This window comes from Beta vulgaris, chromosome 3 (genome assembly GCF_026745355.1).
Source record: "Beta vulgaris subsp. vulgaris cultivar EL10 chromosome 3, EL10.2, whole genome shotgun sequence".
Lineage (NCBI taxonomy): Eukaryota > Viridiplantae > Streptophyta > Magnoliopsida > Caryophyllales > Amaranthaceae > Beta > Beta vulgaris.
The window spans coordinates 9,665,981-9,685,187 of NC_079204.1; the positions used below are offsets into that span (position 1 = coordinate 9,665,981).

The window sequence follows — 19,207 nt, forward strand, 5'->3', positions numbered from 1 at the left end:
GAGATTTCCTCATCATTTCCCGATCCATAAAAGATCTTGCCCATATATCTAGTTTTAGTTTCAGTACTAACGAGCATATATGTATTCTCTCGGGCTCAAGCACTAACTACTCGTGACAGTAATAGGGTAAGGGCCTATTCTCTTCGGCATAAAACAGCTGAACTGAACTTATTGGAGCTGAATTGAACTTATTGGAGCTGAACTGAACTGAACTGAACTGAACTGAATTGAACTAAATTGAACTGAATTGAATTGAATTGAATTAAATTAAATTGAATTAAACGGAATGTAATAAATATATAAATAATATTTTAAACAATAATAATATGAATATTAAATAATAATTATAATGATAAGTAATAATAATGAATAATAATAATAATAGTATTTTGGATATTTTTAAATAATAGTTATAAATAAATAATATTAATTCATAAATTAATAATAATAATAATTAATGATAATAATGATAATTAATAATAATTATTTTATATTATTTGTATTAATATATTAATACTTGATGATGATATATAATAACAATAATATCTAAGAAGTAAATTTTTATTACTATTTTAATAATTAGATTTAATAATAAAAAAATATTTAGTAATAAAAATAATGATTGGGTTGGACCGCGAAAATTACATCATAAACCGTCTTGACGCGATTTGATTGGTTTATGGGCTAAAAAAGTGGGTTTATTTGTGCTTCGACCTAAACCATGTTCCTCCTAATAATAATAGTAATAATAATGAGTAAAGTTATAATAAACAAAATAATATATAGAAATAATAATAATAATACTTAATAGTAATGATATATATTTAAATAATAATAATAATAATCATAATAATAATGATAATAATAATAATAATAATAATAAGAGTAATTAGTAAAATAAATTATACCAACATAATAATAATATTTAACAAAATGGTTATAAAAAAATGGAGCTGAACTGAACTGAATTGATTGGAGCTGAACTGAACTGATTGAGCTGAACTGAACTGAAAATAAGCTGGTGAGAACATGCCCTAAAGTTAGCAATACCATCATCTATCCAAAGTTGCTAAAAAAAATTAACATATATTATATTCTTCCATTCTTTTAGCAATGCCTCTTGACAACTTGAGTATAGCCATAATTAAGAAATAAACAAAAGACCACAAAAACAATAGACTTAACTCAAGTGGTCGGCGATGGCCACACGAGGGTTTGTTTGCATCCTTTATTTGCAAATTTCTTCTTTCTTATCATAAAACTTCTTTTCTCAGAACTTTTAAAACATAAACTCAAGTTAGTTCCTAACTATTTTATAAAAAAATAAGAAGTAGAGGTAATAGCTCAGTAAAGTATTATTCTGAATCTTCATCCCAATAATATGTTAAACATTACTTTTGGACTATGTTGTCTTATACTTAGCTTTTGAATATGCCCTGCAAAATACTCCCTCCATCCCATAATATAGTACTTACTTCTCATTTTTCACGAGAATTAAGGAAAAGGGAAGGAGTAAGTACTTTCTTGGAAAATTAATGTAAAAATGAAGAATAATTTAGTCCAAATAAATTGATAAAAAAAAACAGGCACAACATTTTGGGACATCCGAAAAAAAATGCGAGCACTATATTATGAGACGGACCGACGGAGAGAGTAGTAGTTTAACGGCGCTTGGTATTTATACTAATTCTCTTTTCTAATAAAATAATAATCTTTAACTACAAATAATCCCCTGTTATCAGACTCATTTTCTCACTCTCATCATTACAATCATATCAATCACACCAACCCAATAAAATATTTCCACGTCCTACATCTTTTATAATAACACACATAAAATTCCGAAAATACCCTTTGTGTTTTGATTTTGTCAACGTGGCAACATCTAACGGTGATCCTTTTCTGTACTGCGTCACATAGGATCCCAAAAGTCACAAAACAAAGATCCCAATCCTCTATTAAATACTTACCAATGAACACTAGACACGTCATCAAAGACCTCCCTTTCTCACCGCTTTGATCAAGCCACCGACTACGTACACCTACCGAGAAACTGCCACGTGTCTGTCTTTACCGGCTATATCGGTAAAACGTTACCATTTACTGGTGCAGCCGGTCACCCAGTCCTTCCACATCCCCAGCTATCTATATAAAGTTGATTGTCTTGAGTTTTGATTTTCTCTCTCCTCTTAAAAATTTCAGCTTTCCTTTTTTTTTTTTTTAAATAACTTTATTTTCGTCCGTCGTTTTAGCTTTTTTCAGCTCGCCGTTTTCTAGGTTGGTTTCTTTCTCTTTTCTCTCTCCAAATTCAGCATAATTTCTAATTATTTCTTCAGTGATCACTGCAATTTTTGGTAATAATTTGTTCTGTTGCTTGTATTTTTGCAAAGTACCCATCTTTATATTTTTCTGCATTTTTTCTCCATTTTTTCTCCATTTATGTGATTGAAGTTAGATTCTTGTGTTAATTACTCATGTGGGTGTTCATTTTTTTGTTGATTTAAGTTGTAGATTTTTTAGGAGTGCTATTTTAACTTCAAAGTTTTAGTGGGTTAATGGTAAATTTAGTTCAATCCTTTTTTTTGCGGAAAATCTAATGTAGTGAGTGCTGAAAGAAGTAGACTTGGGGTTCTTTTTGTTGGGATTTTCGTGGATTTTGTTGATTAATGGTGTGATTTGGTTTGTGGTTGTTTATTTTTATGGAAAAAATTGTTGGGTTTTTTTTTTTCTTCTTGATTTGCTTAGCTATTTCTTGGTTTAGTGACTAGGTTTTTAGGGTTTTTTTTGTAGATAACTTAGCCCCTGACTTTTATAACTTAATTAATTATGGTTAGATACTTGCTTTTGTAGGATAAGACGATTAAATATTGTTTTTTTGTTTTCTAGAGAAAAGGATAAACGGGGTTTAAATTTAGGTTTAATTGAGCAGACTTTTCTTGGGATGTCTTGGTAGATTCTCCTTTAGTGCTGGTTGTTAATAACCAGGGTGAGAAAGCATAGTATTATTTGAATTTCCTTGCTGGTTCCCTAGGTTATTCTACTGCTAATTATAGCTTTGGTTTGTGTTTTCACTAGAGTATAAGGCTGTCAAGGCAAACAAACAAATCACTGTACATCCGAGCGACTTGGGTAAACTAGAGCTTTTGGATTGGGTAGTTTGTTATAGTGTTGGGTTTTGATTACATTATCTGTTCCACTATTGTGTTTGCGAGGTATTCTATGAGGACTCTATTATGGGTTTCTGTGTGTAGCTCTACTTGAGGAAATTGGGTATATTTTTTGGTGAAAAGTGGGGAAGTCAGGCGTGGCTTTGGAGAGCTATTTGGATTCCAGCCATCAGGGGTCGGTGCCGCTCATGGCACCTTCTCGGGTGGCTGGAGGACTGTCTCAATCTTCAGCAAGTTCTGGTATTTTTTTCCAAGGAGATGGACAATCTCAGAATGTAATTAACTCTCACTTGAGTTCGTCTTTTGGGAACTCTGCCAATTCAATTTCTGGAACAGGGCGCTCGAACCTAGGCCCAGTTTCTGGTGACGTGAATCAGACAGTTTTGAATAGTGTGGCAAATTCAGGGCCAAGTGTTGGAGCTAGTTCTTTGGTCACTGATGCAAACTCAGCCTTCTCAGGAGGTCCCCAGTTGCAAAGAAGTGCCAGCATCAACACAGAATCCTACTTACGATTGCCAGCATCACCAATGTCATTTTCATCCAATAATATTAGTGTTTCTGGTTCCTCTGTGATAGATGGACCAACAGCGGTGCAGCAGGGTTCTCATCATGACCCTAATTCTCAGCAAGCTATTCAGAGTCAACAGCAGTATCCTCAAGGGGCATCTGGTCCTTCATCATTGCAAGGATCTCAAACAGGCCAACTCCCGCTTTCAATGGGTTTAAGGATTCCCAACTCATTCATCCAAGACCCTGCTAATTTATCCCATCTGCAGAAGAAACCACGGCTGGATGTGAAGCAAGAAGATATCTTGCAGCAGCAGGTTTTTCATCAGTTGCTGCAGAGGCAGGATCCAATGCAGTTGCAAAGCCATAACCCACAGTTGCAGGCTATCCTTCAGCAGCAGAGACTACGACAACAGCAACAAATGTTGCAGGCAATGCCACCAATGCAGCGTGCTCAGTTACAGCAACAGCACCAGCAACAACAGTTGAGACAGCATCTTCAACAACAACAAATGGCTGCCATGAAGAATCCTTATGACACTGGAGGTGTATGTGCGCGCCGTCTGATGCAATACCTGTATCATCAGCGGCAACGACCACAAGTGAGTTGTTTCCTTTGCTCTTCCTAGCTTATGTTAGATTGTTGACCACTTTGGGTTGTGAAGAGTATAATTTCAAGCATATGGTTTGCTTTCATCTTGTTAGTAGTGTTCCGTTATCATGCAACCAACCCGCCCTATTAGGAGTAAGGCTTTGGCACTGTTGCTCTTCTTGTATAATGACATAAGGTACACCTTTTCTAGCCTGACTCATCTTTCTGTGTGTGTTAGCAGGAAAATACTATTGCCTATTGGAGGAAATTTGTGGCAGAATACTATGCTCCCCGTGCTAAGAAAAGATGGTGCTTGTCTCTATATGACAATGTTGGACATCATGCATTAGGGGTTTTTCCGCAAGCATCTATTGTTAGTAACTTTACCTTCTTAAATATTTTGATTTTCCTGCTGGTTTTAATCCAAGATAATCCCTGAGCTATTGTTTCCCCCCCTCTCCAATAAAAACTTTTGGGTGGTTATCTTATATATGCTCCTTGTATGATTTAGGATGCTTGGCACTGTGACATATGTGGCTCCAAGTCTGGAAGAGGGTTTGGTAAGTTCTTGTTCTGCATGTATGCATATATTTTGTTTTGTCGTTTTCTGGATCTGAATAATTGAATTAACAAAGCTTATTCTGCTGGGGGACTGGGGCATTCCGCTGTTACTATTTATGTCTTTAGTATCTCACTATCTTCTTCTTTAACATCTATTCAAGGAAAAGCATGGTTTAATGCTCGAATCAGATGAGTGATAGTTATCATGTTAAGGTGCTTTAATGCTTGCTTCATGAACCATAGGTGTCCATGTCTAAATTTTAGAAGTTACGGTGATTGATTCTACCTTCATTAAAAAAAATTTCCTTCGCATGCCATGGCATGTCAAGTTGTCAACTTTATGATTTGCGCTGACAATCCTGACATCCTATATTTTGAGAGGTGGTCCATGAAGTAATCGGAATTTGTTGTAAAATAACCCAAACTTATTGAATCTTATCTGAACTTAAAATCTCTATTAAAGGTCAAAACAACACACCTTCTATGCTGTTAACTTTTTCTCTATCGATGACTAGATTTCTACTAAATGTGTCATATTTAGCATTCGGTTTACCATGATGACGTGCTTAGCTTGCATGAGGAACCTCTATTAGCAACTTGTTCCTTTATTATATACTTTTTATGACCACTCTGAATTTTATGAAGTCGTCAGAAAAGGATGACGCCATAGGTAGCTAAGAAATTTGTTGCAGGCAAATTGGGAGAGTGAACCACAATTGTTGTGGAATATTAGTCGTCCAAATTTTGATTAGTTTGCTGCTGCGTTTCTCTGCCTTAAATTCTTCACTTGCATATGTTGGTTTGGGTGATTAGCGGCTCATGCTTTATCCTTCAACAGAGGCAACATTTGAAGTACTCCCTCGGCTCAATGAAATCAAATTTGGCAGTGGTGTGATAGATGAGCTTTTGTTTGTCGATTTGCCCCGTGAACGTAGATTTGTTAACGGCATAATGATGTTAGAATACGGAAAAGCTGTTCAAGAGAGTGTATATGAACAACTTCGTGTCGTTCGTGAGGGTCAGCTTAGAATTGTATTCACCCAGGAATTAAAGGTAATCGCTTGTGTAAGATTATTTTGAACTCTTTATCTTTTGAATTATCAGCTTCTTTTCATTTTACTTGCTTTGGTTGTAGATCTTATCGTGGGACTTCTGTGCACGGCGTCATGAGGAGTTACTTCCTAGGAGGCTTGTTGCGCCCCAGGTACTAATTTCTCCTTTCAACTCTTATTGTTAATGTACAAGCATCTAAACAACTGGTTCTGTTCTTAAACGCAGTAGTATGAAGCAAGTTCTAGCACTTAAATGAAAAAAAACTCTTATCATGTATATGGACCAAATAACTTAATCCCCCCCCCCCCCTTTATATTTTTTTTCCTTTCACCCCTTCATTTTTATTGCTCGAGGATATCATTGCTGAAGGTGGTGGACAGGTTATTTTCTGTCCACTCCTTCAGGTATTTTCCTCTTACTGGGAAGATGCTATACTTTTAACTTCTGAAAGCTTCTGTCTACATGGTCTTGTTATTGTGTTTTAAGTTTTATTTGTTTCCTTGTTTATTCTTGTTTCTCTCCTAAAGTCATTGAATGACATCGTTGGCCATACTCAGGACGGGTTTGGCTGATTCGCTCGTTGGCTCATGCAATTGTGTATTCTTGATGATGCTTACGTGTTCCAATTAGGGAGCTATATGTGTCAAAGTGCACTGCTTCATGCTAAATTGCTAATGGTGGAGAATTATTTAAAAATCGGTTGATGGTTTCTGTTTTGGATGCTTAGCACAGTGTAATATGCGAATGTCAAGTAGAGATGATCAGGTTATGTGATCATGCTCGAGCTAGATGGGTGTTGAGCTTGATTTTCTGGGGAAGCTTGATTTTGACTCCTCATTTTCCTGGTTTGTGGGAGGCAAGAGTGGTGCAATTTTTGAACCTGTTGCTTTATATGCAACCATTAAATAGCAATACAAACCTATATGTCAATCGATCCCCTACAACCCTTGTTGACGTAGGTATTTATATTCGATGGTTGCATATATAGTAACATGGATGTAAAGAATTTAATTGCAATGAATAATAGGAGAAGGTCAATTAGAAAAAAAGGGAAAAAAATGCGGCATTGGCCATGTTTTTCTGGCTCACAAAACCCTAGGACCTGCCTTACAATCGCCCCTCCATTAGTGAAGTCATGGTTTCCTTTGTCATCTTTTCTCCAAGAATAATCTTTACACTTTTCTGTTTGAGATGATCCGATATGAACTCTATTGTTGTACAAAAAAAGTTTGAAATCATATAGTGATGGAGGGAGTTAGTAATTTTCTTAACTATTCTTATATCTTATATTCTATGGTGAACGCCTTTTCATGTTACTGCCAAATAATATCTTTAGCAAGTATATCGTTGCAGTGTCGCTGGGTTCCTTCTATACTGAAGAAGGTATTTTACATATTGGCAGGTAAACCAGCTGCTTCAGGTAGCACAGAAATGTCAAAGCACGCTTGCTGACGGTGGATCTGAAGGAGTTTCTTCACAAGATCTACAAACAAACAGTAATATGTGAGTTTATTGGTATTTAATCAGAGGAAATTAATGAGTCTCAACAGTCCAACATGCTTAGAAATGCAAGACATGTTCCCTCCCTTGTCAGCTTTTATCTGAAGGTTTACAAACAGTAGAGCATTGTGCGTGCCACTACACATGTTTATGGATTTTGAAACCATATTGGCTGTCCTGAATCCGGAGTTTGGAGGGTTTTTTTATGAAGAGATAATATATATGTTCTGTATTTAAATTATAAGGTCCCTTCAATTCTTGTGTGAGTTAAGAATTCAAGTTTAATTATGTATGATGCAACAGGGTTGTAACAGCTGGTCGTCAGCTTGCTAAGAGCTTGGAGTTACAATCACTCAATGACTTGGGATTCTCTAAAAGATATGTTAGGTGTCTGCAGGTGTGCAGCTAGTCACTAGTTATAGACTGATCTTATTTTTATATCTACATATATAGAAGTATACGATATAGTTACCTATAATAATGTTTGGTTTCATTGGTGACAGATTGCTGAGGTTGTTAATAGCATGAAAGACCTCGTAGATTTTTGCCGGGACACTAAAGTTGGGCCTATAGGTAATTTCATACATGTGCTGTTCATTTGATTTTGGAATGCAGTCCCGTACTTTAGAGCCTGCATTGATTTTCTTATTTTATATGCTGTTTATTCTTGATAAATCATTTGTAGCCTGTATGTAGATATCCTGGTGGATTTCGATAGTCGACAGTACTGTTGTTGAATGCTTGAGGTCTACCCTGGCAATAACATAAGCAAATACGAATTGCTAAGTAAGGTCGGCATTCCCTGGCGTATGTGCAGCCACCACGGGGGGTGTGTGTGTGGAGGGGGGGGGGGGGGTTTGGTTTATTTTCGTTCAGCGTAGTTGTACAAAGCAGTATCATGCCGGCTGACAAAGGTGATCCCAGGAAAGGGATGCTAAAATTGAAAATTAGCTTATGTACTAAAATTTGTATTCTGATAGAAATAGAAAGAATAGAAGAATTTCATTCACGATAGATGACTTGAAGAGTGTTCACTGATGCTCTACTCTTTCATGATACATACCTCAGAAGCTGGACTATAAGAGGCTTAGGAATGAACAGAGAGTTTGTGAAGGATGGGAACTTTTAGATAGGCTGTTAATGTGAAAATCCAGCAGTTAATGATTACCACTGACCAAATTCAAGATAACTTCTTGTATGGAGGATCCGTAGTTTCTTGAACATATCTTGTTGTATGATTTTCTGCACTATCTCAGAAGAAACAAGCATTAGTCCTGCTATTCACTTCCTGTTTTTACTTCATCCTCTGAAACAGCTGGTTCCTTTCTATCTTTCTCATCATGTAACCTTTTCCATGTGCTAGTTGAACTATGTTTTTACCTGTAAAGGTTTATGTGCTATTTCTTAGAATTGTTGCTTCTTTATACTTTGTGTCGTCACATAGCCAGGGAAACGATTTTCCTGAAAGTTGCTTTTGGTCTTGGTTTATTTTGATTGGATCAACCACAACCTTAGCCAGAACAGTTGGTCTAGCCCATCAAACTCAAATGCTGTAGAGGATGTATTATGTACGGGTATTTTGGCCTATGATCACTGTGCTAGAGGGTAACAATAGTGTTGTGTGTTGAAAGTTAGTCTGTTTAAAAGTTGGTACATTCTTTCCTGGTTACAACCTTAGCCACAACAGTTGGTATAGTCCATACAAAACAAAGACAAACTCAAATGCCATTCTTTCCTGGTTACAACCTTAGCCACAACAATTGGTATAGTCCATCCAAAACAAAGACAAACTCAAATGCTGGAGAGGATGAAAAGTCTACATGTACTATTGGCCTATGATCACTGTGCTAGAGGGAACCGATAGTGTCATGTGTTAAAATTAGTCTGTTTAGAAGCTGATACATACTTTTCTGGTTGGTAGTTTGAGCTGGGATTGTTCAAGTTTTTTGATTAGAATAAGATCAATACTCTAGTTTCCGTATGAGGTACATTCTCATGCTTTGCTCACCAGGTCTAAATGTCTAATTTTAAAATCCCGAGTTATTTTACCAACAACCTTTTTTTCTTAGTTTACTTTAATGTGATTCTTGTACTTTCTTTTGATGGAAAAGAACTCTCATCATACTTTCTCTTGTGCAGAGGGCTTGAAAAGTTATCCCCGACATAGCTCTGCATCCAAGCTGCAGATGCAAAGGATGCAGGAAATGGAGCAGCTTGCTAGTAATATTCAGGGTCTGCCCACTGACAGGAACACGATCAATAAGTTCATGTCAATGCAGCAGCCAGGGATGAATAACTCCTCTAACATGGGCAATAACCCTAACATGGTTGTCAATAACCGAGGTGCACTAAGTGGCCCTGCAGCAGCTTCCTTAGCACTGACCAACTACCAGAGTATAATGAGACAAAACTCCATGAATTCAAGCCCTAATTCACTTCAACAGGAAGCATCTTCATCTCATAACAATCACAATCAAAGTCCATCTTCGTCTTTCCAAGGGGTTTCTAGTGTCCTTCCAGGATCAATGCAAAACTTACCAGTAGGTGGCGGGTTTTCAAACCCGCAAGTGGGTGCTCAGCAGCAGCAGTATCGCACTGTGAGTGGTAATGGTTTACCTCAACAGAATCAACCACTGAATAATCAACAGCCATCACATGGAAACCAGGCATTGCAGCAGCACATGATCCAGCAGCTGCTGCAGGATATGTCTGGAAATAATACGTTGGGACAACCAAAAACCCTTAACGGGCAAATGATGAATGCAAATGCAGCTGCAAGTGGGTTGGGATATGGAAGCAATGGTACACCGGCAACACCAGCTGCATCGAGCAATATTTCAGGAGGTGGGCCCCCCAATCTGACTAAGAGTAACAGTTTTAAAGGTCCTTCAAACAGTGACTCTTCAGCAGCCGGAGGTGGTGGTTCAAACGGTGGATATAATCAGAAAGCACCAGAAATGCCACAAAATCTACGATTGACAGATGATATGGTTCCAGATTTGCCCCATGATTTTGCAGATAACGGGTTTTTCGGGAGTGATCTTGATGACAATATGGGCTATGGATGGAAGGCCTGAGGAAGTTCCCATACAGGCTAATGGACTAACTGCTGGTTGATTCTCATTTGGCACATCTTATTATTGGTGCTCAGGAATCATTGTACAGGATATTGAGATAGTTTATCAAATTCTACTTTCCTTTTTTGGGGGTTTAAATTCAGGAGTCCTTTTTTCTTTTATATTCTAGTACCACAATAGTATAACATCAATCTGTCCTGGGTTTTTCTGATTTCAAGTCTTGGAAGTGTAATTTATCAGACAAAACCTATTGCTTCAGTAATGTGGTAGCTTCACAGTTTAGTTGGCTTTCTGAAAACTTTGTGCGTTTGCATTTTGTGTTCTTTCAAAGCTTCAACTGTTTGGCTTCGAGACTCTTGGCTAATGTTTGGTCTTCCAGTTTGTGTTGTAGTTTGGTATGTGCCACCAAAAGATAAAATGTGCGATGAAGATTTGACTTTTTATAGGTAAATTTTTTTTATCAATTTTGGATTTTTTTCCACATTATCTCTTATTATTACAAGAACTTCAATTCAAGATAGTATTTCAGAAAAAATGAAATGAATTACTAATAAAAAGTTTCTATATTATCTAGAAAAGATGGTATAGTTTCTAAATTTGCTATATTTCGTCAAAATAAATTAGTATTTGCTTATTCTTTTAAATATAGGTGACACACATTAATCTCTATTCTATATGTTAAGAGGGGTAGTGCACAAAAAAAACTACTTTAATTAAAAAAATAAAAAAAGTAAAAATAGAAAAAGAACTACCTATAAATTAAAAAAAGAAAAAAAAGATAATTAAAAAGAGCTTACAAAAAAAACGTCAACAATTCAAAAAAACCTAATTTATTATATGTAGTTAACAATTAATTTAATTTTCTACATTTCCTATAAAAATAATTTTATACCTATTTTCGCACATATGTGCATATAAAACTAGTACTCTATATTTGAAGCATTGAAAGAGTACTAATTCTTTTGTATTTTTGGAGGTTCTCTCGTGATTCATTACGTCGGATGTCATCTTTTTAGTTGTTCTACAACTTCTCTCTATCTGTTTTTGTTATGACTTTTAAATTCCCGATTCCTCCAATAAAGAAACTGCCGTTTCATAACAATATGAGCGTTTTTGTTGATAACATGGTTTGATTGTATATTGAACAACAAACGTTGTATAATTACAAACTTTGCATATTGAATTGCACAAATGTTGTACATGAAATCAAGGTACAAACATCATCTAAATGGTTGTTGAACTTAGACCCGATTAACATGGAACTTTTTCCTACAACAGGCTTCCGTTGCCAGTTAAAAACTGACTTGTAGCAAGAATAAGCAGTTAAGAGACTCTTCTCTCATAAGTAAATCCTAACTAAAGTACAAAATTGTTGATTTTCAGATTGCATTCCTTCGGAACAAAAAATCCTGAAGTGAATTGAACAATGCATCCTTAAACTTTTGCACTGAACAACATTGGCATTTTAGATATGAATTCTGCAGCTTCGGTCTTGTTTCCTACTCGCGTCAAAACCCTAACAACACAAGCATAATGCTCTTCTACGGGTCGTATCCCATATTTATCATTCATATCCTCCAGTATCTTCCAAGCGTTGTCTATATAACCTAAATAAGCACAAGCCGTCAATATGGCAGTTAAGGTAACAGGATCAGGTTTTGTCCCATAATTTAACATTTCATCAAAAAGATAAAGGGCTTGATCAGCAGCTTCATATGTTGCATGAGCTGTAATTATCGCTGTCCAAATCATTACACTCCGATGCCTTGATCGATCAAAAACACGCCTTGCACCTTGAAGAAACCCAGCTTTTCCATACACGTCGATCATACCAGTTGCCACATAAATATTATCCACGAAATCATTTCTAATAGCATAAGCATGTACTTCTTTGCCTCTATTTAGATTGCTGAAGTGGGATAATGCAGACAGAACACTCGAAACTGTCACAGAATTTGGTTTAAAACCCAAATCCTGCATTTCCCGCATTAAGTTAATTGCAACCTCATGAAAATTGTTCTGTTCTAAACCCGAAATTACACTGTTCCATGTACTCAAACTCGGGTTTTCCATCACCCTGAAAAGTTCCAATGCTTTCTCGACATAACCGTGAGCTAAATAGCCTGAAATCAAACAACCATATGTAATTTCATCTCTCTCACTCGTCTCTTCGAACAACTCCCTAGCATAATCCAACATACCACATTTAGCATACATCCCTATAATTGAATTACAGACCAAGATATCTATTTTGATATTATTCTCCATAACAAATTTGTGTATTTCTCTCCCTTGAACAAGATCCCTCATTTGAGCACAGGCCTGGAGTACATTTGCCACAGTCAAGTTATCTGGTTTCAAATTCACAACATCCAACAATAGCTTATAAAGCTTCAAACAATCCTCATAATACCCACCTTGTGAATACCCTGAAATCATGGAATTCCATGATACCATATCTTTTTTCCCCATCAAATCAAACACTTTCCTTGCCATACCCATTTCATCACACCTTGCATAGCATGTAATCAAAGGATTAACAACAAACAAATCGGAATCGAACCCGTGTCGCATAGCATAGCAATGAATCTCTCTAGCTAAGTTAGTATCCGTATACAAACTCGACAACGACTTCAAGATGCATGTAAGAGTGAAATTATCAGGCTTCAGTGATTCATTTGATTCTCTTGCAAAAGAAGAGAATAACCTCAATGTCTCTACTGGCTTATCATGACATGAATAAGCTATGAACATAGCATTGTATGACCAAGTATTTCTCTGGGGAATTTCATCGAACACATTGCGTGCATTACAGAGACGGTCAGTTTTAGAGTAGAAATTGATGAGTTTTGAAGCAAGAAAATTATCGAGGTTGAAGTTAAAGAGGATGAGACGAGCATGAAGTTGTTTACCCTGTAGTATAAGACGATGATTTGCGCAGAATTGAAGAAGGTGACCAAAGTCGCCATTGTTGAGGGTATATGGGTCGTTGTATAGGTTTTTTATGGCGAGTTGAATTGGGTTTAAACATGAATTTGTGAGAGAAATTGTTTGGGGATATATAGGTCGTCTTAAGATCTTCATACATTCTGTAAAATGCTTGATATTTGCTTTAATAGTAGATTTAATTTCAACTTATATGTAACATGATTCTTGGGGGTGAGTTTGGGATTTGTCAATTTGGAGAAGTATTTTTGCGAGCTCTTTCTTGTGAAATAATGAGGAAGTGTTCTCCCGGTAGGGGATAACTTGTTCATGTCATGTCATTTTTGTAATTTCACTAGCAATTTGATACAATATAACAATTACTCGATATGATTAGATATAGTTAACTGATATGATATAATAGTTAACTGATATATTGTTAGGTTCTAATACATCAACTAGATTACAACTAACAATCCACAAATAAAAATATATGAAATTTTTTAAATTTATAATTTTTTAATATTAATTTTTGTCATAAAAAATACTGAAATGCCATGATATTGGACCCTATCGAGTATGAAAATATCATTGCTCGTGAAACAAGGAAATAATAACGTTTGTGTCAGAGTTGGGGGGAGTTGGTATAATTTTTTTTTTTTTGTGATTACATCTGTATAACCAAGCTACTCTATCTATGTTAGAGATGGTTAGATGGGAGTATATATAATTATGGATAACATTTTGTTAATATTGACTAATATATTTGGTGGATTACTGCACCTATCACCAATTGGTTTTATGATGAAATACTAATAACTTTGTATGTGGTCAACCTCACCTCCTACATGAGCTTGTGTTAGGCTCAATGAAATTTATCACATCTGTTTCATGTTACCCCCAATGAAGTTTATCAAGTTTGTTTTGATTACTATGTTAATAATAAAGCTACATGATCAAATAGATGATGATTGTGTATAAAGTGTTTCACAAGTCTTTTTTTGTTTTTGTTTTGACAGAAAGTAGGCGGAAGATAAGGAAATGCCACTACTAAAGTGCCTCTAGTCTCTAGTAAGATTTGATCCTACAACCTTAAGATTGTGAGATACAAATCTTACTATCAGCACAAGTTTCACACATGTTAGATGTAATATGCAACTTTGGAAATACAAGTCTCCATCCAAAGATGCATGGTCATTTATATGAAGTTGATTCAAGATGAAGAGAAAATAAAGTAGTGTACACATGTTCTCAATACTAAAGTAAAATTCTCAATTGACATGAAACATAATATGCATGTGCAAATCATAAAATGCAGATTATTTAAAAGGGTAAAAACAATCTAAAAAACTAACAAGTTTAAAAATTAAATCAAACATGATAGAGTTTGTCTTGTAAGAGACCGCCTACTTTTAAATTAAAATTAGGCAATGACAATCATAATATTAAAAAGAGAATGGGCCTAATAGTGACTAGATTAATTTCTTTCGGTTACTAGTTTATGTTAGAAGTGTGATCAATGAGAGAACCGGATATCCACTCCAAGGCACGGAAACTACGCTTTCCTATTAGTTTAATTTCGCCCCTCTAGGATCACCGGGTTAACACGAAATAACTAATGAGATACAATGGAGAGAAACAATCCACTTAGATGATCTTCTAAGTGAATCAAAAAGAACTTGTGTTTTTGTGTTTGTGAAGAACACTCAAGAGAAGATTGCAAGTTTTCTCTTAAGCTAAGCAAGAAGTTTTGAGAGTATAGAAAATCTGATTTTTCTTCTAACCCCTCACTCATAGGAATCCCAAGGTTTATATAGGAAGAATAAACCTTTCATTGATAGTATCACATAACCCATCTTAATCACATTGACTAGAGAGGTTAATCACATAACCCCCATTTTAATCACTCATCAAAGGTCTTTAATCTACTGATTAAAGGACCTTAAAAGTCATTAAAATGATCAACAAAGCATCACAACGGATATAAAACCGTCGAGGCAACTTTTCGCATTCCAAGGCAGAAGACACGTCGCGACTCGCGAAGAAGCTCGCGAGTCGCGAGGCGCTGGTCGCGACCCGCGACGCTGTCGCGACTCGCGACGGGCCACTGGTCGCGACTCGCGACGGTTGTCGCGACTCGCGGCCAGTCTTCTGTCTCCCTTGGTTTATCAATGCGTTTTGCCACTTGATGCACTCTAGCCTTTTGCATACTAGACCTCCTCCTCTTCTAGTACATACCCTTATGAGTTTCAAACCCATTACCCTATAAATGTTCCAACAATCCTCCTCCCATTTATAGGGTAATGTTGAAAAGTTTTTCAACTTGCTATAAATCGCAAACACACATGTTCATGCATCATGGAAATATCTAACGATTGAATTTCCATTTAGTAAAAGTAATCTTTACAATAATTTAGATCATAATGATAGACAAAGCTTTGAATCATATAACCATTACAAATTATTGAAGTTACTAATACACACAAACATAAACTAGGTTCTTAAAACCTCCGACACCTATGAAGCCTTGGTGTCCATATCCATTCATAAGCATTCCAAGTCAAGCCTAGACTTGATGAAGCGGCCAAACTTCTAGCTTACATAGGTAAATCTTTCCGGACATGCTCCTACAATTGAGCACCTTATCAAAGATTTATTAAGAATAAAATTCAACCTCTTTATCATTGTAGCAACAAGCACTAACCTCGGGATGTATTAAACAAGTGCTCCCAACCTCTTAGAGAAGTACTATCCTCCTTGAATTTGAGATCTAACGTTGTATTAGACATCAAATAGAGTTTTCCTTCACCATAGGTTGATCAATAGGCTTAAGACCCATCCCTTTGTTCATTTTGTTCACTAGTTCCCTTGACAACGGTTTTGTAAACGTATCCGCCAAGTTCAAACTAGACCGAACAAAATTAATAGTTATACAACTATTCCTTATCATTTCCCGCACATAGCTATGTCTAACTCCAATGTGCCTTGACTTGCCATTGTAGACTTCACTATATGCTTTAGCTATGGTTGATGCACTATCACAATGGATAGCAAGAGGTGACATTGGTTTCACCCATAAGTCCACCTCACTCAACACATTCCTTAGCCATTCCGCTTCTTGGCAACAAGAAGCCAAAGCAATGAATTCCGATGCCATAGTGGAATCCGTTATACATGTTTGCTTCTTGGATGCCCATGAAATGGCACCTCCTCCAAGAAGAAACACCCAACCACTAGTGGATGAATAATCTTCCTTATTCGAAATCCAACTAGCATCCGAGTAACCTTCTAAGATAGAAGGTTCTCTTTTATATGTTATGACATAATCCAAGGTCTTATTCAAGTACCTTAACACTCTTCTCAATGCTTGCCAATGCAACATACTAGGATTACTAGTATACCTACTGAGCTTGCCAATAGCAAAGGCTATATCCGGCCGAGTGCTAGTCATAGCATACATCAAGCTTCCAATTAAGCTTGCATACTCCAATTGTGAAATTGGAGTACCACTACTCGGAACCAAGTGAATACTAGGATCCATAGGAGTAGCAAAATGAGTCGAATTTGACTCATTATACCTCTTGACCACTTTCTCAATATAATGAGATTGTGATAAAGAAAACGACCCTTTCCCTCTTATTATTCTAATACCTAGAATAACATCCGCTTCACCCAAATCTTTCATGGAGAAGCTAGAGGAAAGGAAGACTTTGGTCTTTTCCACTTGTTCCAAATCAGTCCCAAAAATAAGCATATCATCAACATATAAGCAAATTATAACTCCTTTACCGTTATTATCAAATTTGCTATATACACACTTATCGGACTGATTTATTTTGAACCCACTAGACAACACAACTTCATCAAATTTTTGATGCCATTGCTTAGGTGCTTGTTTAAGACCATACAAAGATCTAACTAATTTGCAAACTTTAGTTTCTTGACCTTTAACCACAAACCCTTCAGGTTGATTCATGTACACTTCCTCCTCCAATTCACCATTAAGAAAAGCAGTTTTTACATCCATTTGGTGAATTACTAGACCATGAATCGCAGCTAATGCTATCAATAGTCTAATAGTAGCTATTCTAGCTACTGGAGCATAAGTATCAAAGTAATCGATACCATATCTTTGCCTAAAACCTTGGACCACTAACCGGGCCTTATGTTTTAGTATGGTTCCATCGATTTTCTTTTTCCTTACAAAAATCCATTTACAACCTAGGGGTTTGCAACCGGGAGGTAAATTAGCTAAAATCCAAGTGTGATTACCCATTATAGAATCCATTTCATCATTCACTGCCTCTTTCCAGAAAGCAGAATCATGAGACTTCATAGCCTCATCAAAGGACCTAGGATCCTCCTCCATATTGTAACAATATGAAATTTGAGTCGAAATTGACTCCCTTGACCCTTCAACTAAATATAGTTGAAAATCCGGTCCAAAAGATTTCTCTTTTCTAATTCGTTTACTTTTCCTAATTTCCGGTGTTGTAGTATCATGATCATTTGAAATGTCATCTACAACATTGGAACTAGTACTAGGTATCATGTCCTTTGGTCTTGGAATCGATGAGAATCTAGTCTCATCAAATATTGCATCCCTTGACTCTATCACGGAGTGAATAGAGACAAAGTCATTGGGCTCAATGACATAAAACCTATAGGCTTTGCTATGTACCGCATAGCCTATAAAAATGCAATCAATTCCTTTTTCACCTAAAGTTTTCCTTTTAGGTTCCGTCAATTTGACAATTGCCCTACAACCCCATACCTTAAGGTAATTGAGATTAGGCTTTTTATTACACCAAAGTTCATAAGGGAGTCTTATTCCTTTTATTAGGAACTCGATTTAAAGTAACATGCAGTTAAAATTGCATCACCCCAAAAACCGCATTAAGACCCGAATTAGAAAGCATAGTGTTAACCATTTCTTTTAGGACCCTATTTTTCCTTTCCGCTATACCATTACTTTGAGGTGAGTATGGGGCGGTTGTTTCATGAATTACACCAATGGAACTAAAATAACTTGGATTATAATATTCACCACCCCTATCCGTTCGAAGTCTTTTAATCTTTTGATTAAGTTGGAGTTCCACTTCGATTTTAAAGGTCTTAAACTTTTCTAGTGCTTCATCTTTAGTAAATAATAAATATATGTAACAAAACCTTGAAAAATCATCAATAAAAGTTACAACATATTTCTTATTTCCTAAAGAAGGTGAACTATGAAAGTCACACAAGTCACTATGCACCAATTCAAGCAATACCGTTTGTCTAGTCACACTAGGATAAGGATTTTTTGTAATTTTATTTAGCACACAAGTGTACACTTCTCTAACTTTAAATCGAAAGGAGGTATTAACCCCATTTTAGACATGTCATATAATCTACGATAATTCACATGACATAAACGATTGTGCCATAGAGAAGAAACATCAAGCATGTAAATAGAACTAGTACCAATTTTATTATCAATACTAAATTTAAACATTCCATTACAAAAGAAACCTTGTCCAACAAAAATACCACCCTTGGAAAGTACAAATTTATCCGACTCAAAAACAACTTTAAAACCATACTTATTCAAGAGACCTCCGACACAAGATTCTTCCTAACTTCCGGTACATACACAACATCCCGGAGAGTTAAAGTCTTTCCCGAGGTTAACAACAATTCTACTTGGCCTATGCCTCTAGCCTTTACCGTAGAATCATTCCCCATATACAAGATTGGACCATCATCCAAATCTTTCAAAGACTTGAAGAAATCCTTGTTATTGCACACATGTCTAGAGGCTCCCGAATCTATCCACCAAGAATCAT

At 36.1% G+C, this 19,207-nt stretch overlaps 2 protein-coding genes across 3 annotated transcripts; one reads left to right on the top strand and one right to left on the bottom strand.

Moving 5' to 3' along the window:
- The first annotated feature begins 2,120 nt into the window (after positions 1–2,120).
- Positions 2,121–10,755, top strand: LOC104906444 (probable transcriptional regulator SLK2). 2 transcript variants are annotated; one of them, XM_010695194.4, is made up of 10 exons: positions 2,121–2,277; positions 3,076–4,276; positions 4,505–4,639; positions 4,778–4,826; positions 5,666–5,880; positions 5,963–6,031; positions 7,283–7,383; positions 7,684–7,777; positions 7,884–7,953; positions 9,520–10,755. In XM_010695194.4, the coding sequence occupies exons 2-10, from the start codon at positions 3,356–3,358 to the stop codon at positions 10,455–10,457; spliced, it is 2,592 nt and encodes an 863-aa protein (XP_010693496.2). In that variant the 5' UTR covers positions 2,121–2,277; positions 3,076–3,355; the 3' UTR covers positions 10,458–10,755. The 2 variants fall into 2 exon arrangements, with proteins under 2 accessions (XP_010693496.2, XP_019107919.2); XM_019252374.3 differs by having other exon boundaries at positions 2,205–4,276; positions 4,508–4,639.
- Positions 10,756–11,548: 793 nt separating this feature from the next.
- On the bottom strand, positions 11,549–13,754 carry LOC104906443 (pentatricopeptide repeat-containing protein At2g37310). The gene has a single exon (XM_010695193.4). It carries the CDS (start codon positions 13,539–13,541, stop codon positions 11,892–11,894), a length of 1,650 nt encoding a protein of 549 aa, XP_010693495.2. The 5' UTR covers positions 13,542–13,754; the 3' UTR covers positions 11,549–11,891.
- Positions 13,755–19,207: the final 5,453 nt, after the last annotated feature.